The 25,145-nt window shown below is 45.3% G+C and overlaps 1 protein-coding gene across 2 annotated transcripts in view; it reads right to left on the bottom strand.

The window, feature by feature from the left end:
* The window catches only part of arap3 (ArfGAP with RhoGAP domain, ankyrin repeat and PH domain 3), a 70,758-nt gene that overhangs the window by 30,811 nt on the left and 14,802 nt on the right, over positions 1-25,145 (bottom strand). The window contains exons 2-12 of one of the 2 annotated variants that reach the window (XM_046296168.1): positions 11,987-13,143; positions 11,829-11,866; positions 11,474-11,556; positions 9,352-9,425; positions 8,857-9,093; positions 6,509-6,578; positions 6,293-6,413; positions 5,406-5,697; positions 5,071-5,270; positions 4,523-4,608; positions 3,352-3,534 (exon numbers count right to left, since the gene is read on the bottom strand). In XM_046296168.1, coding sequence (XP_046152124.1) covers positions 3,352-3,534; positions 4,523-4,608; positions 5,071-5,270; positions 5,406-5,697; positions 6,293-6,413; positions 6,509-6,578; positions 8,857-9,093; positions 9,352-9,425; positions 11,474-11,556; positions 11,829-11,866; positions 11,987-13,062 — 2,460 coding nt within the window. In that variant the 5' untranslated portion in view covers positions 13,063-13,143. Of the gene's footprint in view, positions 1-3,351; positions 3,535-4,522; positions 4,609-5,070; positions 5,271-5,405; positions 5,698-6,292; positions 6,414-6,508; positions 6,579-8,658; positions 8,803-8,856; positions 9,094-9,351; positions 9,426-11,473; positions 11,557-11,828; positions 11,867-11,986; positions 13,144-25,145 lie in introns of those variants that run through there. The other variant, XM_046296169.1, reaches the window with a different exon arrangement.

Below are 25,145 nucleotides of genomic sequence, written 5' to 3' on the forward strand. Positions count from 1 at the left end.
TTTTACTGTAAGGGTAGGGTCCCTCCTCCATGTGTTTTTACTGTAAGGGTAGGGTCCCTCCTCCATGTGTTTTTACTGTAAGGGTAGGGTCCCTCCTCCATGTGTTTTTACTGTAAGGGTAGGGTCCCTCCTCCATGTGTTTTTACTGTAAGGGTAGGGTCCCTCCTCCATGTGTTTTTACTGTAAGGGTAGGGTCCCTCCTCCATGTGTTTCTACTGTAAGGGTAGGGTCCCTCCATGTGTTTCTACTGTAACGGTAGGGTCCCAACATGTGTTTCTACTGTAAGGGTAGGGTCCCAACATGTGTTTCTACTGTAAGGGTAGGGTCCCTCCTCCATGTGTTTCTACTGTAAGGGTAGGGCCCCTCCATGTGTTTCTACTGTAAGGGTAGGGTCCCTCCATGTGTTTCTACTGTAAGGGTAGGGCCCCTCCTCCATGTGTTTCTACTGTAAGGGTAGGGCCCCTCCTCCATGTGTTTCTACTGTAAGGGTAGGGCCCCTCCTCCATGTGTTTCTACTGTAAGGGTAGGGTCCCAACATGTGTTTCTACTGTAAGGGTAGGGTCCCTCCTCCATGTGTTTCTACTGTAAGGGTAGGGTCCCTCCATGTGTTTCTACTGTAAGGGTAGGGTCCCTCCAAGTGTTTCCACTGTAAGGGTAGGGTCCCTCCTCCCAAGTGTTTCCACTGTAAGGGTAGGGTCCCTCCTCCATGCGTTTCTACTGTAAGGGTAGGGTCCCTCCTCCATGCGTTTCTACTGTAAGGGTAGGGTCCCTCCATGTGTTTCTACTGTAAGGGTAGGGTCCCTCCATGTGTTTCTACTGTAAGGGTAGGGTCCCTCCATGTGTTTCTACTGTAAGGGTAGGGTCCCTCCATGTGTTTCTACTGTAAGGGTAGGGTCCCTCCATGTGTTTCTACTGTAAGGGTAGGGTCCCTCCTCCATGTGTTTTTACTGTAAGGGTAGGGTCCCTCCATGTGTTTCTACTGTGAGGGTAGGGTCCCTCCTCCATGTGTTTTTACTGTAAGGGTAGGGTCCCTCCATGTGTTTCTACTGTAAGGGTAGGGTCCCTCCTCCATGTGTTTTTACTGTAAGTGTAGGGTCCCTCCATATGTTTCTATTGTAAGGGTAGGGCCCCTCCATGTGTTTCTACTGTAAGGGTAGGGTCCCTCCTCCATGTGTTTCTACTGTAAGGGTAGGGTCCCTCCTCCATGTGTTTCTACTGTAAGGGTAGGGTCCCTCCTCCATGTGTTTCTATTGTAAGGGTAGGGTCCCTCCTCCATGTGTTTCTACTGTAAGGGTAGGATCCCTCCTCCATGTGTTTCTACTGTAAGGGTAGGGTCCCTCCTCCATGTGTTTCTACTGTAAGGGTAGGGTCCCTCCTCCATGTGTTTCTACTGTAAGGGTAGGGTCCCTCCTCCAAGTGTTTCCACTGTAAGGGTAGGGTCCCCCCTCCATGTGTTTCTACTGTGAGGGTAGGGTCCCTCCTCCATGTGTTTCTACTGTAAGGGTAGGGTCCCTCCTCCATGTGTTTCTACTGTAAGGGTAGGGTCCCTCCTCCATGTGTTTCTACTGTAAGGGTAGGGTCCCTCCTCCATGTGTTTCTACTGTAAGGGTAGGGTCCCTCCATGTGTTTCTACTGTAAGGGTAGGGTCCCTCCTCCATGTGTTTCTACTGTAAGGGTAGGGTCCCTCCTCCATGTGTTTCTACTGTAAGGGTAGGGTCCCTCCATGTGTTTCTACTGTAAGGGTAGGGTCCCTCCTCCATGTGTTTCTACTGTGAGGGTAGGGTCCCTCCTCCATGTGTTTTTACTGTAAGGGTAGGGTCCCTCCTCCATGTGTTTTTACTGTAAGGGTAGGGTCCCTCCTCCATGTGTTTTTACTGTAAGGGTAGGGTCCCTCCATATGTTTCTATTGTAAGGGTAGGGCCCCTCCATGTGTTTCTACTGTAAGGGTAGGGTCCCTCCTCCATGTGTTTCTACTGTAAGGGTAGGGTCCCTCCATGTGTTTCTACTGTAAGGGTAGGGTCCCTCCTCCATGTGTTTCTACTGTAAGGGTAGGGTCCCTCCTCCAAGTGTTTCCACTGTAAGGGTAGGGTCCCCCCTCCATGTGTTTCTACTGTGAGGGTAGGGTCCCTCCTCCATGTGTTTCTACTGTAAGGGTAGGGTCCCTCCTCCATGTGTTTCTACTGTAAGGGTAGGGTCCCTCCTCCATGTGTTTCTACTGTAAGGGTAGGGTCCCTCCATGTGTTTCTACTGTACCCTCCATGTGTTTCTACTGTAAGGGTAGGGTCCCTCCATGTGTTTCTACTGTAAGGGTAGGGTCCCTCCATGTGTTTCTACTGTAAGGGTAGGGTCCCTCCATGTGTTTCTACTGTAAGGGTAGGGCCCCTCCATGTGTTTCTACTGTAAGGGTAGGGTCCCTCCTCCATGTGTTTCTACTGTAAGGGTAGGGTCCCTCCTCCATGTGTTTCTACTGTAAGGGTAGGGTCCCTCCTCCATGTGTTTCTACTGTAAGGGTAGGGTCCCTCCATGCGTTTCTACTGTAAGGGTAGGGTCCCTCCATGCGTTTCTACTGTAAGGGTAGGGTCCCTCCATGTGTTTCTACTGTAAGGGTAGGGTCCCTCCTCCATGTGTTTCTACTGTAAGGGTAGGGTCCCTCCTCCATGTGTTTCTACTGTAAGGGTAGGGTCCCTCCATGTGTTTCTACTGTAAGGGTAGGGTCCCTCCTCCATGTGTTTCTACTGTAAGGGTAGGGTCCCTCCTCCATGTGTTTCTACTGTAAGGGTAGGGTCCCTCCTCCATGTGTTTCTACTGTAAGGGTAGGGTCCCTCCTCCATGTGTTTCTACTGTAAGGGTAGGGTCCCTCCTCCATGTGTTTCTACTGTAAGGGTAGGGTCCCTCCTCCATGTGTTTCTACTGTAAGGGTAGGGTCCCTCCATGTGTTTCTACTGTAAGGGTAGGGTCCCTCCTCCATGTGTTTCTACTGTAAGGGTAGGGTCCCTCCATGTGTTTCTACTGTGAGGCACAGCAGTCAGCCAAGGCAGTCAAGACAGATAGTAATTTAATTGTTCCTTCAATACAAACTAGAAAATGTTCTCCATTCGTGCACCTTGTACACTAGTGTTAAGGGTTTAATGGTATGAATATAATAATATAACCTATACTTTTTATTATCTTGAACCTTTATTTAACTCGGCAAGTCAGTCTGGATTCAAACCAGGGACCGTAGTGACGCCTCTTGCACTGAGATGGAGTGCCTTAGACCGCCGTGCCACTCGAGAGCCCGAAACACACGTCCTTTGAATCCTCTTATAGCAGCTATACATTTGAAATCTATAAAATTTGTGTTCCTTGTACCTTGAGCAGCTCCTCCTGTGTGTTGAAGTTGGGGTGGGGGTGTCGGTAGCGCCCCTCACGGTACTTATGGATGATAAACTCCTTCCGCTGGTCCGGTGTGGCGTCACAGTCTAACCCGTCGGCTGGAGATAACCTGGCCGCCCAGAACTCATTGGCTCGGTCGTTCCCCAACATTATGAAGAGCTGACGAACACAAACACAGAATAAAAAAGGGAAGTCATGAGGGTTTTAGTATATTCACAGTCTATCATCTGACTTTCAACTTAAAAACGTACAAAATATATTTAAAAACTGTTCCAATATAATGGATTTTTTTGGAGGTAAAAGTGGCGAGAAGTATCTGATACACAACAAAACAAACCAATTTCAGTATCCTTAGAAAATATTTTGCCGCTTGACTAAAATAAACATGAGCATTTCCCCCTGATTCTTTCCCATCCCCTTCCCTGAAGAACCGTTCCCTTTCCTTCTCCCTGAAGAACCGTTCCCTTTCCTTCTCCCTGAAGAACCGTTCCCTTTCCTTCTCCCTGAAGAACCGTTCCCTTTCCTTCTCCCTGAAGAACCGTTCCCTTTCCTTCTCCCTGAAGAACCGTTCCCTTTCCTTCTCCCTGAAGAACCGTTCCCTTTCCTTCTCCCTGAAGGACCGTTCCCTTTCCTTCTCCCTGAAGGACCGTTCCCTTTCCTTCTCCCTGAAGGACCGTTCCCTTTCCTTCTCCCTGAAGAACCGTTCTCCTTCTCCCTGAAGAACCGTTCCCTTTCCTTCTCCCTGAAGAACCGTTCCCTTTCCTTCTCCCTGAAGAACCGTTCCCTTTCCTTCTCCCTGAAGAACCGTTCCCTTTCCTTCTCCCTGAAGAACCGTTCCCTTTCCTTCTCCCTGAAGAACCGTTCCCTTTCCTTCTCCCTGAAGAACCGTTCCCTTTCCTTCTCCCTGAAGAACCGTTCCCTTTCCTTCTCCCTGAAGAACCGTTCCCTTTCCTTCTCCCTGAAGAACCGTTCCCTTTCCTTCTCCCTGAAGAACCGTTCCCTTTCCTTCTCCATGAAGAACCGTTCCCTTTCCTTCTCCCTGAAGAACCGTTCCCTTTCCTTCTCCCTGAAGAACCGTTCCCTTTCCTTCTCCCTGAAGAACCGTTCCCTTTCCTTCTCCATGAAGAACCGTTCCCTTTCCTCTCACCTGGACGATCTCGTTGCTCCACACGCTGGTGTCCAGTTTCAGGCTCTGTACTTTAGACACCATAGTCCCCAGACCTCTGTGTTGACCTGCAGGGGAAAAGGGGACAAAAGACCTCCATAAATCACTCTCCTGGTACGAGACGGTGGTATTGTGTTGGTAACAGGACACTCAAGGCGCTGCCTCGCTAGAGAGAACCACGAGAGAGGGACATGATGTTTGTATTTGGAAACACTTCTAGAGCAACATAGCACGTCACCTGGCACAGGTGTGCTACAACACCACAGGTGTGCTACAACACCACAGGTGAGAATTAAACTGTTGTGGCTCATGACAATGGGCTGATAACTAAGACACCTGGCCAACAGCTGCCAATGACATCTCATCAGTCACACTCACCAGACGGGACGCTAAGTCCCCCAAAGCAACACCCAACTAGGCCCTCAGGCATCAAACTGCAACCCCACTCTTTTAGGCAGGGGGGGGGGCAACAGAGCTAGGGAGGGGGAGCCCACCCCACCTATACAATAGTAGGGGAAACGCTGTCTCACCTGCACAGTTCTTACAGATGACAACACAGAGGTTAATGGAGGCCCAGTCAGGGTTGACTGCTTGGCAGTCAGCACAGAGCTTATTAAACCTGTTGGACCAGATCTTCTCAGCCACCTCGTAGTCAGACAGGGTCTCTGCTATGGACTCCTGTACAGCCTCCATCCAGTCCCTCTTATCCCGCTCAGACTCAGCTGTGAAACTACAGGGACAATCAATCACCATTTTCTTTTCTTTTTCTTTCAGAAACAGCAGTGTAGGAAGTCCATGATGAACAGACTTTATTGTTGCTAAAACTAGAGAAATGTATGTTATTGCCACGTCGGTAAATACGAACCTGAATGTTTTGTAAGGTGTGATGAGGTCAAAGCTCTTTCCTTTGCCGTCTCTAATCGTAGCTCCTCTGGCCTCGATCAGCGTGATTCCAATCCCATTCCTAAAACACTGCTCAGTCTTGTACAGCCAGACCTGCTCTGTGTTGATGGCCACGTAGACTTTTGACTTGGTCCCTTTGAGCTCCAGAGGACCACTCCTCTGACAGTGGCTGCCAGGACCGAAGCGAGGGCGCCCGAACACGAGCTGTTCCTTCACCCTCCCCTGTAGGGTACTGCACCACTGATGTCTCTGCACTGAGAGGGGACAGGTAGAAAGATAGTGGTAATACTAACTATTTTATAGTACAAAAAAAATACCAGGTATTTACTATGAAAGTCTATGGTAAAATGGTAATAACACAAGAAAATATGTGAATTTATTGTTTGCGTCGCATGGATTCAAACCAACTACCCTTCTGTACCAGTCAGTTACCAATTGTATCAGAAACTATCTATTGACACCAACAGATTTCCTTATAGGTAAATACCAGAGGAATCAGTAGCCTAAAATAAAGTCCTAAACAAGAAGATTCTACTAGGAGTTTATGACAGTAACTGAAACAATCTTGTCTCACTGAGGTCAACCTTTGTCCAACATAGAGGTTGTCACATGGTTTGTATCTGCCTGTATGCCCTGAGGACTCCTCTATAGCTGTGTCCCGATCCTACAACAATCTCCTAAAAATATGCACTTGGTTTTAACAACACATATCCAATGCTTTGAAAATAATGACGGGGAATTAGCAAGAACACACTTTGGGAGAAGTGTAGAGAAGTGGGACAACTGACGTCTGTAGTTGCTTGTGTGTGAGATTTGAATTGCTGTTGTTAAGGTACTTTTTTTGTTTACCTTCGTTATCAGCCCGGAAGACAAACGTCCTGTGACTTGTCACTATCTCAAATTTATTGTCTTTGGCCATGCGGGCCATCTGTATGGCAGCCAGAGGAATCACTCCTTTGGGGTACGGGTCCTTGGAGACAATAGTAAAGAGCCACATGATGAACAATCCTGGTTCTCTCAATCAATATGCTGTACAGTCCGTCATTCAGGAAAAAAGGAGCCTACCTTTTCACTGCCGAAGTACAGCAGATTTTTGCCATCAAACTTCACATAGCGTTTCTGGAATACATAGTTCCTAGAATGCCAAATATAACAATGATCAGATTCTCATACCACTGATTTTTTTTAAAAGGAGAAAAGAAATCTAACATTTCAAGAGCAAAGCAGAGCTGTTGACCGATAGGAACTGATTAGCATTTAAAACAAGAAACACCGAAACAGACTGGAGACCAGTGGGAAGTAGGAAGAGACAGGGTTGAGAGGACAGACATGAGACAGAGCCTTCAGAAAGTATTCATACCCCTTAACTTATTCCACATTTTGTTGTGTTACAGCCTGCATTTCAAATGGATAAAATATGAAAACACGTAACACCCATCTACACACAATACCCCCATAATGACAAAGTGAAAACATGTTTTAAGAAATACAGGTCATTTACATAAGTATTTACACCCCTGATTCAATACTTTGTAGAAGCACCTTTAGCAGTGACTACAGCGGTGAGTCTGAGTAAGTCTCTAAGAGCTTTGCACACCTGGATTGTACAATACTTCATTTAAAAAAAATCTTCAGTATGTCAAGTTGGTTGTTAATTATTGATAGACAGCCATGTTCAAGTCTTGACATGGATTTAATTCAAAACTGTATTTAGGCCACTCAGGAACATTCAGGATTTTGCCTGTGCTTAGCTCAGTTACATTTATTTGTATCCTAAAATAAAACTCCCTAGTCCTTGCCGATGACAATTATACCCATAACATGATGCAGCCACCACCATGCTTGAAAATATTAAGAGTGTTACTCAGTGATGTGTTTTGTTGGATTTTCCCCAAATATAACAACTTTGTATTCAGGACAAAAAGTTTATTTCTTTGCCACATTTTTACTTTAGTGGCTTATTGCAAAACAGGATGCATGTTTTGGAATAGTTTTATTCTGTTCAGCAGTGGTTCTCAATCCTGGTCCTCGGCACCCAAAGGGGTGCACATTTACATGTTTGCTCTAGAACTACAAATATGATTCAAATGAAAGCCTCATGATTGATATATTTGGGGTGGCAAGGTAGCCAAGTGGTTAGAGCGTTGGACTAGCAAGTTCAAATCCCCGAGCTGACAAGGTACAGCTCTGTCATTCTGCCCCTGAACAAGGCAGTTAACCCACTGTTCCAAGTCCGTCATTGAAAATAAGAATTTGTTCTTAACTGACTTGCCTGGTTAAATAAAGGTAAAATAAAAAATAAAAAATGACGAGTTGACCATTTGAATCAGCTGTGTTGTGCTAGGGCAAAAACAGGACCAGGATTGAGAACCAGTGCAGTACAGGATTCCTTCTTTTCACTCAGTCAATTAGGTTAGTATTGTGGAGTAACTACAATGTTGTTGATCCATCCTCAGTTTTCTCCTGTGACAGCCATTAAACTCTGTAACTGTTTTAAAGTCACCATTGGCCTCATGGTGAAATCCCAGAGCAGTTTCCTTCCTCTCCGGCAACTGAATTAAGAAGGAAACCTGTATATTTGTAGTGGCTAGGTGTATTGACACTCCATCCAAAGTGTAATTAATAACTTCACCATGCTCAAAGGGATATTCAAAATGTGCTTTTTAAATGTTTACCCATCTACGAATACGTGTCCTTCTTTGCGAGGCATTAAAAAACCTCCCTGGTTGTGGTTAAATCTGTGTTTGAAACTCACTGCTCGACTGAGGGACCTTACAGATACTTGTGTGAGGGACAGAGATGAGGTAGTCATTCAACAACCATGTTTAACACTGTTATGGTAAAGTCCATGCAATTTATCATGGGACTTGTTAATTTTTACTCCTGAACTTATTTAGGCTTGTCATAACAAAGGGTTTGAATACTTATTGACTCATTTCAGCTTTTCATTTTTAATCAACTAGTAAAAATGTATAAAACATAATCCCACTTTGACATTATGAGGTATTGTGTATAGGTCAGTGACGCAAAATCTCAATTTAATCCATTTTAAATTTAGGCTGTAACAACAAAATGTGGAAAAAGTCAAGATTTGTGAATAATTTCTGAAGGCTCTGTATATCAACTGTTTAGCATTTAGCAAGAAACACAAACACAGACTGGAGAAACACAATGAGAAGAAAGAAAGAAAGAACGAATGAACGAAAGAGACACACCGGTTTGAGAGGACAGACACGAGGCAGAGACAGTTCCTCAGAAGGGAGGAGAAGACGGAGGGAGGAAAGGAGCATAGGACCATCAGCCCAGACCAGGACCCGGACCAGGACCCGGACCAGGACCCGGACCCAGACCCGGACCAGGACCCGGACCCAGACCAGGACCCGGACCCAGACCCAGACCCGGACCCGGCATACCCTTGTGGTGATAGCTTATCCAGCCAGCCACAGATGATGGGTTCAGTCTGCTCAGAGAGAGATGTGTAGCTGGCGTAGGGGGATATCGTCTGGTCCTCATCTGGCTCCGACGGGTACAGGTTGGAGGGTAAGGAGAGGCAGTGAGGGGGTGGTGCTGCCTCTCCTACTGTGCTGTAGCCCTGGGACTCACTGTGGAGGGCGTGGGACAGACGTTGGGCCCAGGAGAGTTTGGGTGTCCTGCAGTGTAAAGACAGTCTCCATAATTGATTGATGCATTTGTAATAACCTTGACTCCAGCCGCTTTAAGTTTCTCTAGAGTGAATACGGTGTCGGATAGCAGGTAACAACATTGGATTGAAAAGATGGGAGAGCATGGAACATTTTAAATCTGCAGTAGACCATTTTCTCTCCATGGCTGTAGTCAGAGTTGTGTGAGAAGATGTTAAATTGGAAAGCCTGAAGTATTATCCACTCCTCTAGAAACAATAATCTTACCCATGATCCTCTCTGTGCTTCTCTTCCTCCTTTCTTGTCATTCCGGTCTTTCCTTCACTGTTGGTCCTTTCCGCCTTTGACAACACAACATGGAAAACACATTCATCAATGTCAGGAGAGCCAAAGTGACCAATCAATGTCAGGAGAGCCAAAGTGACCAATCAATGTCATGAGAGCCAAAGTGACCAATCAATGTCAGGAGAGCCAAAGTGACCAATCAATGTCAGGAGAGCCAAAGTGACCAATCAATGTCAGGAGAGCCAAAGTGACCAATCAATGTCAGGAGAGCCAAAGTGACCAATCAATGTCAGGAGAGCCAAAGTGACCAATCAATGTCATGAGAGCCAAAGTGACCAATCAATGTCATGAGAGCCAAAGTGACCAATCAATGTCATGAGAGCCAAAGTGACCAATCAATGTCAGGAGAGCCAAAGTGACCAATCAATGTCAGGAGAACCAAAGTGACCAATCAATGTCAGGAGAGCCAAAGTGACCAATCAATGTCAGGAGAGCCAAAGTGACCAATCAATGTCAGGAGAGCCAAAGTGACCAATCAATGTCAGGAGAGCCAAAGTGACCAATCAATGTCAGGAGAGCCAAAGTGACCACAAACACGAAACACAATATAACTCTGATGGGTTCTCGTAACCTGATAACAGACTCAGGTCCTGATGGGTTATTGTAGTAACCTGATAACAGACTCAGGTCCTGATGGGTTATTGTAGTAACCTGATAACAGACTCAGGTCCTGATGGGTTATTCTTGTAACCTGATAACAGACTCAGATCCTGATGGGTTATTGTAGTAACCTGATAACAGACTCAGGTCCTGATGGGTTATTCTTGTAACCTGATAACAGACTCAGATCCTGATGGGTTATTGTAGTAACCTGATAACAGACTCAGGTCCTGATGGGTTATTGTAGTAACCTGATAACAGACTCAGGTCCTGATGGGTTATTGTAGTAACCTGATAACAGACTCAGGTCCTGATGGGTTATTGTAGTAACCTGATAACAGACTCAGGTCCTGATGGGTTATTGTAGTAACCTGATAACAGACTCAGGTCCTGATGGGTTATTGTAGTAACCTGATAACAGACTCAGGTCCTGATGGGTTATTCTTGTAACCTGATAACAGACTCAGATCCTGATGGGTTATTGTAGTAACCTGATAACAGACTCAGGTCTGATGGGTTATTCTTGTAACCTGATAACATACTCAGATCCTGATGGGTTATTGTAACCAGATAACAGACTCAGGTCCTGATGTGTTATTCTTGTAACCTGATAACAGACTCAGGTCTGATGGGTTATTCTTGTAACCTGATAACAGACTCAGGTCCTGATGGGTTATTCTTGTAACCTGATAACAGACTCAGGTCTGATGGGTTATTCTTGTAACCCGATAACAGACTCAGGTCAAATTGCAAAAATCGCTGAAGCTGGAGACTTATCTCCCTCACCAACTTCAAACATCAGCTATCTGAGCAGCTAACCGATTGCTGCAGCTGTACATAGTCAATTGGTAAATAGCCCACCCATTTTACCTACCTCATCCCCATACTGTTTTATTTGTTTACTTTTCTGCTCTTTTGCACACCAATATCTCTACCTGTACATGACCATCTGATCATTTATCACTCCAGTGTTAATCTGCAAAATTGTAATTATTCGCCTACCTCATGCCTTTTGCATACATTGTATATAGATTCCCCCTTTTTTTCTACTGTGTTATTGACTTGTTAATTGTTTACTCCATGTGTAACTCTGTGTTGTCTGTTCACACTGCTATGCTTTATCTTGGCCAGGTCGCAGTTGCAAATGAGAACTTGTTCTCAACTAGCCTACCTGGTTAAATAAAGGTGAAAATATATATATATATTTTAAAAAGTTCCTGATGGGTTATTGTAACCAGATAACAGACTCAGGTCCTGATGGGTTATTGTAACCAGATAACAGACTCAGGTCCTTTTCCAAATGGCCCCCTATTCTCTATATAGTGCACTATCAGACACCATTTGATGTTTTCCTGGAAAGCCTATGGGGCTCTGGTCAAACGTAGAGCACTTGTATAGAGAATAGTGTGCAGTTTGTGACACATCCTCAGAGTCCCAGTCTCACCTCAGAGTGCTGCAGTGGTCGTCTGGTCTGGAAGACCGTTTCACAGTAGGGACTGATCTCCTCCTCTGGGTCCTCCATGGGGACTGTGGTGGAGGAAGTTTATAAGCCTTGATATAATATATTATTATTAAAAAAAAAGGTTTATATATGATTATAACCAGTTATAAAAGCATTTAAACTGTATGTTCAAGTGTAAGTGAAAAAGTAACGTTTTAGCAATGCAAAACTCTAATGATCTTGATTTTTTTTTTTTAAACAGGTCAAGAGTCATTTATAGGCCTGAATGACACGTCGATATAAGGTCTTACTTAACCATCTGTACAGTTACTTTCAGAAAGTGGTGTGTAAGACTTACCTCCGGTGGACGATTCACATGAGTTGTTACTTAAAGTGCTGCAGACACACAACACAAAACATTAGATACACAAAACAATACTCTCTCTCTCTCTTTCGACGGTGGTCTATATTCCTACTTTATTAGGTATACGATGTTAAAGTCAGACGTTGACCTACCCATTTCTTTCAGGAGAGGTGTGGATCTCTGGCCGTGGTGGTGTTTGAGGAGCGTTGCAGGGAATACGTCCACTACTAGCTGCTGTGCCAGGTGAAGTGCCACAGTAGATCTCATTGGAGACCATCTCCATCGGGGAGCCGGGAGGGGAAGTGGTCGAAGAGGGGAATCCAGTGTCGTCATAGTTACAAGGGGATGAGGGAGGTGTGGTTGACATGCACTGGTCCTGGTTTTGTTCAGTCCTTCCACCAGATGACGGTGGTGTGGATGTAGGTCCACTAAACATGGCTGGAGGGGTACCTCGGTTCAGCCGAGGGGGAACAGGGGGCAGGGGACCTCCAGAGTCTGAGGAGTTACTCAGCCTCCTCTCTCTCAGGCTTAGGCTGTGTCTCAGGGCAGGGGTAGGTGTAGGGTTAGGGGTAGGCCCCACCATCACTGTGTCAGTGTTAAATTCTCCTGAAGCCAAACCTTCCAATATGGTGAAGCAGAGAGATTCCTGAGAAGGTTTCCTGGTTAGGGTTAGAACCAGGGGATCTGGTGGTGTCAGTGATGCGGGACAGGAGAGAAACCGGGCGGGTTCTGTTTTGTGTATGTAGAATACCGTTCTAGGTTTTGGAACCGGTTTTATGACAACATTCCCATTGTACTGCTGCTGTTCTGACCCGGAGTTCATCAACATGGATGGAATGTTCGGAACGGAACTATTCCAGAAAGCTTCAAACGGAATATCCCCTGTTACGCCCCCTTGGTCAGACCTCGGCCCTCCTGATTGGATGGGTGTGGAATTAATGTCAGACTCAGACTGACAACGGTCCAATAAGGGCTCTAATGGCTCCGGAATCGACTGATTCTGATTGGTAGCCCTGTGAATGTGCTGGACCAGTCTCAGTATTCTCTTCCTGTGTCCGGTGGCAGTTACACCCATCTGGATGAGAGCTCCATTGTCTAGGTGGCTGAGGTCCCTGGCCAAGAGGAAGCCAGACTGTCGGAAGGTCTTCAGGTATCGCTCCAGGTGGATCGCAGCCAACAGGGTCTCAACGTCCGTGTTTCCATCCATTGTTGCCATAACAACGTACATACATGAGCATGGAGGGGGCCTTCAGCTGCTGTGGTCAAGACGATGTCCATCATGGACCTACACAGGGAGACTCCTCTCCATCTGAAATGAACAACAATATAAATTGGTTCATGTTGAGTTAGTGTTCCAACTGGTCAATTGTTCTGACAAAATAACTAATTCACTACATTCCCTTACTATAATTCAAATCAAATCCAAGTTTATTCGTCATATGCACAGGATACAGTGTGTGTAAATGGGCACAGTGAAATTCTCACAGAGTAACACTGTAAACATGTACTAAACATGTTTATTACATCGCAAAACACCATGTAATTATTTCAACTGAACTACTATTGATAGCATGTTAACTTCCGGTGGCATCACCACAGAAATGGACTGAAATGGCATCACAACTGAAATGGACTGAAATGGCATCACAACTGAAATGGAGTGAAATGGCATCACCACTGAAATGGAGTGAAATGGCATCACCACTGAAATGGAGTGAAATGGCATCACCACTGAAATGGACTGAAATGGCATCACCACTGAAATGGACTGAAATGGCATCACCACTGAAATGGACTGAAATGGCATCACCACTGAAATGGACTGAAATGGCATCACCACTGAAATGGACTGAAATGGCATCACCACTGAAATGGACTGAAATGGCATCACCACTGAAATGGACTGAAATGGCATCACCACTGAAATGGAAGACCACTGACATGGCATCACCACTGAAATGTCATCACCACTGAAATGGACTGAAATGGCATCACCACTGAAATGGAATCACCACTGAAATGGAAGACCACTGAAATGGCATTACCATGACCTTTCCCGCAGCAGGTCACCAGCCATCTTGCAGCCAGCCACTTAAAATCACGGATGTGGAACAAAGACTGATATCATTGAACACACAGACACGTGATTGTTCAGTGTTAGGACGGGCTTGTAAAGTTAACATGGCTGAGGAGAGAAAGCAGGCAGGGAAGGAAGTAGGGGGTTATGGCACCAGCTGACCAGGAAGAAGGAAGTAGGGGGTTATGGCACCAGCTGACCAGGAAGAAGGAAGTAGGGGGTTATGGCACCAGCTGACCAGGAAGAAGGGGGTTATGGCACCAGCTGACCAGGGAGAAGGAAGTAGGGGGTTATGGCACCAGCTGACCAGGAAGAAGGAAGTAGGGGGTTATGGCACCAGCTGACCAGGAAGAAGGAAGTAGGGGGTTATGGCACCAGCTGACCAGGAAGAAGGAAGTAGGGGGTTATGGCACCAGCTGACCAGGAAGAAGGAAGTAGGGGGTTATAGCATGAATAGAGATGAATAGACAGCATGAGAAAAATCTAATAAGGTAACATGTGAAAACTGCAATTATTTAATTTACATTTACATTTAAGTCATTTAGCAGACGCTCTTATCCAGAGCGACTTACAAATTGGTGCATTCACCTTATGACATCCAGTGGGACAGTCACTTAACAATAGTGCATCTAAAACTTAGGGGGGGTGGGGTGAGAGGGATTACTTAACCTATCCTAGGTATTCCTTAAAGAGGTGGGGTTTCAGGTGTCTCCGGAAGGTGGTGATTGACTCCGCTGTCCTGGCGTCGTGAGGGAGTTTGTTCCACCATTGGGGGGCCAGGGCAGCGAACAGTTTTGACTGGGCTGAGCGGGAGCTGTACTTCCTCAGTGGTAGGGAGGCGAGCAGGCCAGAGGTGGATGAACGCAGTGCCCTTGTTTGGGTGTAGGGCCTGATCAGAGCCTGGAGGTACTGAGGTGCCGTTCCCCTCACAGCTCCGTAGGCAAGCACCATGGTCTTGTAGCGGATGCGAGCTTCAACTGGAAGCCAGTGGAGAGAACGGAGGAGCGGGGTGACGTGAGAGAACTTGGGAAGGTTGAACACCAGACGGGCTGCGGCGTTCTGGATGAGTTGAAGGGGTTTAATGGCACAGGCAGGGAGCCCAGCCAACAGCGAGTTGCAGTAATCCAGACGGGAGATGACAAGTGCCTGGATTAGGACCTGCGCCGCTTCCTGTGTGAGGCAGGGTCGTACTCTGCGGATGTTGTAGAGCATGAACCTACAGGAACGGGCCACCGCCTTGATGTTAGTTGAGAACGACAGGGTGTTGTCCAGGATCACGCCAAGGTTCTTGGCGCTCTGGGAGGAGGACACAATGGAGTTGTCAACCGTGATGGCGAGATCATGGAACGGGCAGTCCTTCCCCGGGAGGAAGAGCAGCTCCGTCTTGCCGAGGTTCAGCTTGAGGTGGTGATCCGTCATCCACACTGATATGTCTGCCAGAATTATGAATTATGAAAATTCATTGAAGGTGTGTACCATGTAGTTGACGACAAGGCACCATTTTAAAGTGTATTCTTATTCAACATGTATGCAATAATGTAAATGATAAAAGTAATGGAGAAACAACAAACGGTGTCCAGGGATACCCCTCCTTAGCTGCAGACGGTTGTACTGCGTGTCAGGTTTGGGTGCACAGCTCTTTGAAAGCCTTGGTAGAAACACTTCCTGAAAGAGCTTGGAATGCGTTTTTAATGGCTACTTTTCCCTGGCTGGTGTGTGTGTTAGACCTGGGTTCAAATACCATTTGAAATCGTTCAAATGCCTTGACCATTTGCTCTAGCCTGCCTGGAGTCCCATAATGGGTAGGGTTTGCAGTTACGGGACTATTCTATTGGTTTATTAAGCTAAACAAGCTCAAATTGAGCACAGATAAAGTATTTAAAATGATTTAAAATAGTATTTTAACCCAGGTTTGGAGTGTGTGTCCCTGTGGGTGACTCAGCTTGGGAACCTAGTCAGAACTAAAGAGAATCTCAAGGCTGACTGGGGCAGTTTGCCAGCCTTGTGAGGGGGAGGTACACAGCACAGCACATAACACATTCGAACAGAGTTTAGGATAGAAAATAGTAATTTATGAGGCCTGGGACAGATTAAGACAGATTCTTATTAAATGAGTTATGGACACCAGAACAGAATGTGAAGACTTCCAACAGAGCTACAGATGTCTGTAGGAACTATCTTTGAACTAAAGTGTGGTTTGTGTAGAGGGAGGAGGACGCCATTGGGCCTTGTGTAGAGGGAGGAGGACGCCATTGGGCCTTGTGTAGAGGGAGGAGGACGCCATTGGGCCTTGTGTAGAGGGAGGAGGACGCCATTGGGCCTTGTGTAGAGGGAGGAGGACGCCATTGGGCCTTGTGTAGAGGGAGGAGGACGCCATTGGGCCTTGTGTAGAGGGAGGAGGACGCCATTGGGCCTTGTGTAGAGGGAGGAGGACGCCATTGGGCCTTGTGTAGAGGGAGGAGGACGCCATTGGGCCTTGTGTAGAGGGAGGAGGACGCCATTGGGCCTTGTGTAGAGGGAGGAGGACGCCATTGGGCCTTGTGTAGAGGGAGGAGGACGCCATTGGGCCTTGTGTAGAGGGAGGAGGACGCCATTGGGCCTTGTGTAGAGGGAGGAGGACGCCATTGGGCCTTGTGTAGAGGGAGGAGGACGCCATTGAACATACTGTACGTACACAATCATTTCCCCACTTCATTGCTCATCTTACCACATCTCTTCCTCTGTTATGACTTGCATTCAGCAACCTAAGCAGAAGTTGTGGCCTGGCTGTTACGTTGGTATGTCACACTTCCTGTTTCCTGGTAGTTTAATGTGGCAAAGGAGTTCATCTGAATCCTTGTAATCTGGTCAAATTGTTAGATACATCTAGGTTAATAATGCTGCGAGGTTGCTAATTCAGTTCCATAACAGCCGCCATGTTGCGGTTACCTGGCAGCCAGGTAATCATCACAATACCTTTTGCAGTGGGAAGTGGGATGGGAGGGACAATATCCTCTCTCCCATTTCCATCCCTCCCCTCTCTCCCTCCTGCTCTCAGCACCAGACCTGGGTTCAAATAATATTTACAATCTTTCAAATACTTAATTAATATGTGCTTGATTGAGATTGCCTAGCTAAATGGACAAATAGAACAGTCCCCAAAACTGTAAACTCTGTCCAGCTGGTTCTCGAAGCAAACTAGAGAAAATGCTCTAAGTATTTATTTAATTGATTTCAAATAGTATTTGAAACCAGGTCTGTTCTCAGCACAGAACCAGAGCCCTGTCTTTTCTGTGTGTATCAGTGGGCTGGAAGCAAAGGTTAACCTACAGAGTGGAGACAGAGGGAAGCGAAGGATGTGACTCATAGACCTCTTTCAGGATCTTGCCTCCCATTCCCCTGCTGCCTGCTCCCATTCCCCTGCTCCCTGCTCCCATTCCCCTGCTGCCTGCTCCCATTCCCGTGCTGCCTGCTTCCATTCCCCTGCTCCCATTCCCCTGCTGCCTGCTTCCATTCCCCTGCTGCCTGCTTCCATTCCCCTGCTCCCATTCCCCTGCTGCCTGCTTCCATTCCCCTGCTCCCATTCCCCTGCTGCCTGCTTCCATTCCCCTGCTCCCATTCCCCTGCTGCCTGCTCCCATTCCCCTGCTCCCATTCCCCTGCTGCCTGCTCCCTGCTTCCATTCCCCTGCTCCCTTACTACAGGCTGAGGACTTGTTCTCCTTCCTTATTGTTCAAATGGTGAGAGACCACTCTTTTCACACTATTGTGCCGACCTGACTGAGCCCAAACCTGACTGGATGCAAAACAAAAGCCAGCCCAGTACAGTTCGGCTCAGCACGGCATGCCTCAGTAATGTGTAAATGATACGAGTATATGGCTGCCATCGGACTGTACTCTACATGGTACAACAGTAGTGTGTAGTTCCAGTAGTTAGCTACATGGTAAAACAGTAGTGTGTAGTTCCAGTAGTTAGCTACATGGTAAAACATTAGTATGTAGTTCCAGTAGTTAGCTACACCGCTACATGGTAAAACAGTAGTGTGTAGTTCCAGTAGTTAGCTACATGGTAAAACAGTAGTGTGTAGTTCCAGTAGTTAGCTACATGGTAAAACAGTAGTATGTAGTTCCAGTAGTTAGCTACATGGTAAAACAGTAGTGTGTAGTTCCAGTAGTTAGCTACATGGTAAAACAGTAGTGTGTAGTTCCAGTAGTTAGCTACATGGTAAAACAGTAGTGTGTAGTTCCAGTAGTTAGCTACATGGTAAAACTGTAGTATGTAGTTCCAGTAGTTAGCTACATGGTAAAACAGTAGTATGTAGTTCCAGTAGTTAGCTACATGGTAAAACAGTAGTATGTAGTTCCAGTAGTTAGCTACATGGTAAAACAGTAGTATGTAGTTCCAGTAGTTAGCTACACTGCTACATGGTAAAACAGTAGTATGTAGTTCCAGTAGTTAGCTACATGGTAAAACAGTAGTATGTAGTTCCAGTAGTTAGCTACAATGCTACATGGTAAACAGTAGTGTGTAGTTCCAGTAGTTAGCTAAAAACAGTAGTGTGTAGTTCCAGTAGTTAGCTACACCGCTACATGGTAAACAGTAGTGTGTAGTTCTAGTTAGCTACATGGTAAAACAGTAGTGTGTAGTTACAGTAGTTAGCTACATGGTAAAACAGTAGTGTGTAGTTCCAGTAGTTAGCTACATGGTAAAACAGTAGTGTGTAGTTTCAGTAGTTAGCTACATGGTAAAACAGTAGTGTGTAGTTCCAGTAGTTAGCTACATGGTAAAACAGTAGTGTGTAGTTCCAGTAGTTAGCTACACCGCTACATGGTAAACAGTAGTGTGTAGTTCCAGTAGTTAGCTACATGGTAAAACAGTAGTGTGTAGTTCCAGTAGTTAGCTACATGGTAAAACAGTAGTATGTAGTTCCAGTAGTTAGCTACATGGTAAAACAGTAGTATGTAGTTCCAGTAGTTAGCTACATGGTAAAACAGTAGTATGTAGTTCCAGTAGTTAGCTACACTGCTACATGGTAAAACAGTAGTATGTAGTTCCAGTAGTTAGCTACATGGTAAAACAGTAGTATGTAGTTCCAGTAGTTAGCTACAATGCTACATGGTAAACAGTAGTGTGTAGTTCCAGTAGTTAGCTACGTGGTAAAACAGTAGTGTGTAGTTCCAGTAGTTAGCTACACCGCTACATGGTAAACAGTAGTGTGTAGTTCCAGTAGTTAGCTACATGGTAAAACAGTAGTGTGTAGTTACAGTAGTTAGCTACATGGTAAAACAGTAGTGTGTAGTTCCAGTAGTTAGCTACATGGTAAAACAGTAGTGTGTAGTTCCAGTAGTTAGCTACATGGTAAAACAGTAGTGTGTAGTTCCAGTAGTTAGCTACATGGTAAAACAGTAGTGTGTAGTTCCAGTAGTTAGCTACATGGTAAAACAGTAGTGTGTAGTTTCAGTAGTTAGCTACATGGTAAAACAGTAGTGTGTAGTTCCAGTAGTTAGCTACATGGTAAAACAGTAGTGTGTAGTTCCAGTAGTTAGCTACACCGCTACATGGTAAACAGTAGTGTGTAGTTCCAGTAGTTAGCTACATGGTAAAACAGTAGTGTGTAGTTCTAGTAGTTAGCTGCACCGCTACATGGTAAACAGTAGTGTGTAGTTCCAGTAGTTAGCTACATGGTAAAACTGTAGTGTGTAGTTCCAGTAGTTAGCTACATGGTAAAACTGTAGTGTGTAGTTCCAGTAGTTAGCTACACTGCTACATGGTAAAACAGTAATGAACTACTGAAAACACTACATATGTTCGAATTTAGTTCAACTACCACCAAATGTAACAGTTGTTAAAGTACTATGTGAATTTCACCAGGTTCGTATATTAATATGTCGTGTTGATTTGTTATCATGCATCCTGGGAGTAGAGGAGTGCGGTGCTTGTGCTCACATCATTTTGATGCACTAAGAGAGGTAGGCACACTTTTTCTGTCTTCAGAAAAGTTTGATTCTTTTAAGTACAAAGTCATACACACAGTGTTTTGTTCATGAATAATGATGTATATTTAGGAGGTTACTCTTAAGTGGATGGTATTGTTAAGATGCACTTGTAATTGTACTTTTTAGGATGAAATCAACATTCTGAATTCAACATGTGGTTAATAGCTCGCTAAGGTATTAGCAGGCTATTGTATGTGTGAACGATGGCTAGCTCCTCCAATGATCCCAGTCCCTCCTATTGTGCATCTGTTGTAGAAAGAGGCGACGATTCTCAGAACATATGTCCTCTACAAATGTTTTATTTTCTTTTGGATGCAGATAGTGAATTCTGCTTAATTAAAACTACCTGATCTCCAAAGTCCCACGTCTATAGTCTCAATCAACCACACACAACGCAGAGCTACAGTGGTGCAGTATAGCACCGGTTACACAAGCTACTGCTAAATATAGTTAAACATCCACCAAGCTACTCCTAAATATAGATAACCTACTAGTTGAACTGCATGTGTTTCACGACTCCCCAACACTGCTTCCAAGTCCCCTCCATGCAAGGCCAAAGGAGTGATGACTGGGGGAGGGTTGTGGATGAAGCAACTCAGCAGTAAATGGACATTCTCATACTGGCCGCCTTCAGCAGGAGAGAAGGTGAGAGCTGCTGATCACTGAGATTAAAAGGAGGAGGAGAGATCTGAAGGGAACACTGAGATTAACAGAGGAGAGATCTGAAGGGAACACTGAGATTAACAGAGGAGGAGAGATCTGAAGGGAACACTGAGATTAACAGAGGAGAGATCTGAAGGGGACACTGAGATTAACAGAGGAGGAGAGATCTGAAGGGAACACTGAGATTAACAGAGGAGGAGAGATCTGAAGGGAACACTGAGATTAACAGAGGAGGAGAGATCTGAAGGGGACACTGAGATTAACAGAGGAGGAGAGATCTGAAGGGGACACTGAGATTAACAGAGGAGGAGAGATCTGAAGGGGACACTGAGATTAACAGAGGAGGAGAGATCTGAAGGGGACACTGAGATTAACAGAGGAGGAGAGATCTGAAGGGGACACTGAGATTAACAGAGGAGGAGAGATCTGAAGGGGACACTGAGATTAACAGAGGAGGAGAGATCTGAAGGGGACACTGAGATTAACAGAGGAGGAGAGATCTGAAGGGGACACTGAGATTAACAGAGGAGGAGAGATCTGAAGGGGACACTGAGATTAACAGAGGAGGAGAGATCTGAAGGGATCACTGAGATTAACAGAGGAGGAGAGATCTGAAAGGAACACTGAGATTAACAGAGGAGGAGAGATCTGAAGGGACACTGAGATTAACAGAGGAGGAGAGATCTGAAGGGGACACTGAGATTAACAGAGGAGGAGAGATCTGAAGGGGACACTGAGATTAACAGAGGAGGAGAGATCTGAAGGGGACACTGAGATTAACAGAGGAGGAGAGATCTGAAGGGGACACTGAGATTAACAGAGGAGGAGAGATCTGAAGGGGACACTGAGATTAACAGAGGAGGAGAGATCTGAAGGGGACACTGAGATTAACAGAGGAGGAGAGATCTGAAGGGATCACTGAGATTAACAGAGGAGGAGAGATCTGAAAGGAACACTGAGATTAACAGAGGAGGAGAGATCTGAAGGGGACACTGAGATTAACAGAGGAGGAGAGATCTGAAGGGGACACTGAGATTAACAGAGGAGGAGAGATCTGAAGGGAACACTGAGATTAACAGAGGAGGAGAGATCTGAAGGGGACACTGAGATTAACAGAGGAGGAGAGATCTGAAGGGGACACTGAGATTAACAGAGGAGGAGAGATCTGAAGGGAACACTGAGATTAACAGAGGAGGAGAGATCTGAAGGGAACACTGAGATTAACAGAGGAGGAGAGATCTGAAGGGAACACTGAGATTAACAGAGGAGAGATCTGAAGGGGACACTGAGATTAACAGAGGAGAGATCTGAAGGGATCACTGAGATTAACAGAGGAGGAGAGATCTGAAGGGGACACTGAGATTAACAGAGGAGGAGAGATCTGAAGGGAACACTGAGATTAACAGAGGAGGAGAGATCTGAAGGGAACACTGAGATTAACAGAGGAGGAGAGATCTGAAGGGGACACTGAGATTAACAGAGGAGAGATCTGAAGGGAACACTGAGATTAACAGAGGAGGAGGGATCTGAAGGGGACACTGAGATTAACAGAGGAGGAGAGATCTGAAGGGAACACTGAGATTAACAGAGGAGGAGAGATCTGAAGGGAACACTGAGATTAACAGAGGAGGAGAGATCTGAAGGGGACACTGAGATTATGAAGAGGAACAGGGAGTTTTGTTCAATCACTAGATACAGTATCTTTAACATGAGGAGTTATTTTTTTTACAGTGACTAGTCCGTTTTAAATAACCTGAATGTAGTTCCTGTTTCGCCTGCAACAAGCAAACAAAATCAGGCCTTTGCTTCATCTCTCTCCCATTCGATAGTCTTCATCTCTCTCCCATTCGATAGTCTTCATCTCTCTCCCATTCGATAGTCTTCATCTCTCTCCCATTCGATAGTCTTCATCTCTCTCCCATTCGATAGTCTTCATCTCTCTCCCATTCGATAGTCTTCATCTCTCTCCCATTCGATAGTCTTCATCTCTCTCCTCTTCTCCCCTGTCCATAGTACTTATCCGGGCTAAGAGATCTGGGCTCTGTCAGAGCTACAGAAAACACAGGATACAGCTGTCACTCACACACTGGAGGAAAACAGAGACGCCCCACCCTCCTCTAGTGGTAGGATGACAGTAAACTGAAGTGTTGTAGGCTAGCAGAGGTGGTAGGTTGGTGGTCATCTGTGACAGTAGCTGAATGATTTTCAGTTCCCATAACATCAGTATGTCAGGCTACTGTACTCAAAGGAGGGTTGGGAAGGGAGGAACAAAATGGCCTCCCCCTGATTTCAAATGATCTTAATCAAAAAATGAGGGGGGGTGGGGTAACCATCTCACAGAGTGTGACTTTAAAATACATTTCAAACTCTCAGCGCATTATGCAAAGAATCAGCTTTTCATTTTTACACTCAGAGACAGACAGTTTGCATCATTCACACAAATCTAAAATGTCCTTCCATTTTTAATTGTTGCAGACCTCATAACGTCTCACACAAGACGACATGCAGAACTTTTGTCTGCATGAAGAGGTCATGACAGTAACCCCTTCCCTATTTACAGTAGTGGTCATGTGGTTACATTTAGCCAACTAAAATTATATTTCAAGTTGTCCTATTCAGGACTCTGTTTACAGTACAGAGTCAATCGTTTCTCAGAGCTTGTCGGTGTCTCTCTGTCTGACATTAGCTCGTACAAATGTAAATTGCTTTACATAAAAGCATCTGAACAAATGAATATCTTGACAGACTTACTGGGGTCATTTGTTCTTAATTGCAACTAAGCCATGTTAACAGCTAGGCACCATGAGTTCTGACCACAAACCAGTCCCTGGCAACACTTTACATTACAGAGAGATTGGCTGCTGTCTTTTTCTTATGGACTTTAATTCATTATGTTACCACTAAGTAATGCTTTGCAAAATCAAGCATGTCTCAGTGCAGTGTGGGTTGATAGGCAAAATAACAGTGACTGAGAAGGCTGTAAGTGATTCACTGGTATGTTCTAGTGGTCTGAATGTAAAACAACAACAACAACCGTACTCTCACCCGTAACGGTCTGGCGTTAGTCTACATGATGACGTCACCCGAGGAAAAACAGGAAGTTCCATGGAAACTCAACAACATTGTGAAAGAAAATATACAATATGCCTCAGAGGGTCAAACCTCATGGGGGGTCAAACCTTATGGGAGGGTCAAACCTCACGGGGGGGGGGGTCAAACCTCACGGGGGGGTCAAACCTCACGGGGGGGTCAAACCTCATGATGTTCAAACCTTTTTTGGCCCACAACCCTATTTTGATATTTGCAAATTCTCACGACCCCAACCATGCGAAAAATAGTATGTACTTTTATATTTGGGGCTATGACAGTCAACTGAAAAACCTTCTAACAGTACTTCTGGTTATCTTCTCAACTCACCATCACATACTTTTAATGTGGGTCTGTGACAGTCAATTGCATATTAGTCTGCATTACCTGCGTTAGCTACTAACCGTTACAAAGCAATCACTAGCCTGCTATTCAGTGATGGTGGGTGTGTGGTCCAAGTCTGGGTTTAAGGGTCTCTTTTCCAAGCTTAAAAAAGATAAAACATTCAACACCATGAGCCTGCTATTCAGTGATGGTGGGTGTGTGGTCCAAGTCTGGGTTTAAGGGTCTCTTTTCCAAGCTTAAAAAAAGATAAACATTCAACACCATGAGCCTGCTATTCAGTGATGGTGGGTGTGTGGTCCAAGTCTGGGTTTAAGGGTCTCTTTTCCAAGCTTAAAAAAGATAAAACATTCAACACCATGAGCCTGCTATTCAGTGATGGTGGGTGTGTGGTCCAAGTCTGGGTTTAAGGGTCTCTTTTCCAAGCTTAAAAAAGATAAAACATTCAACACCATGAGCCTGCTATTCAGTGATGGTGGGTGTGTGGTCCAAGTCTGGGTTTAAGGGTCTCTTTTCCAAGCTTAAAAAAGATAAAACATTCAACACCATGAGCCTGCTATTCAGTGATGGTGGGTGTGTGGTCCAAGTCTGGGTTTAAGGGTCTCTTTTCCAAGCTTAAAAAAGATAAACATTCAACACCATGAGCCAGAAAAGTTTGAATACATTGGCCACGTCTGCTGCATAAAAAAAAAATTAAAAAAGGGAAATCTCATACTTCAGTGGAGTTCAAGACAACTGGGAACTCGGACAAAATAAGCTCAGACTTAAGATACGAAGATACATTTTGAACAGTCATCCAACTCGGAATTCCAAGTCAGGAACTTCGACCTGAAGATCCCTGATGTCATGAATCAACCTTTTTTCCCCCAATTTGATTACATATTTTGCCCCCAAGGACTGCCTCACCAACTTCCTGTTCAAGTGAGCACAAGGTGAGTCTATCCCCTACAGTGGGTGTATACATTACAGTGGGTGTATTCCCTACAGTAGGTGTATACATTAGAGTGGGTGTATTCACTACAGTGGGTGTATTCCCTACAGTAGGTGTATACATTAGAGTGGGTGTATTCACTACAGTGGGTGTATTCCCTACAGTGGGTGTATTCATTACAGTGGGTGTATTCATTACAGTGGGTGTATCCCCTACAGTGGGTGTATCCATTACAGT

Source organism: Oncorhynchus gorbuscha, linkage group LG13 (genome assembly GCF_021184085.1).
Source record: "Oncorhynchus gorbuscha isolate QuinsamMale2020 ecotype Even-year linkage group LG13, OgorEven_v1.0, whole genome shotgun sequence".
In the NCBI taxonomy this organism is placed as follows: domain Eukaryota; kingdom Metazoa; phylum Chordata; class Actinopteri; order Salmoniformes; family Salmonidae; genus Oncorhynchus; species Oncorhynchus gorbuscha.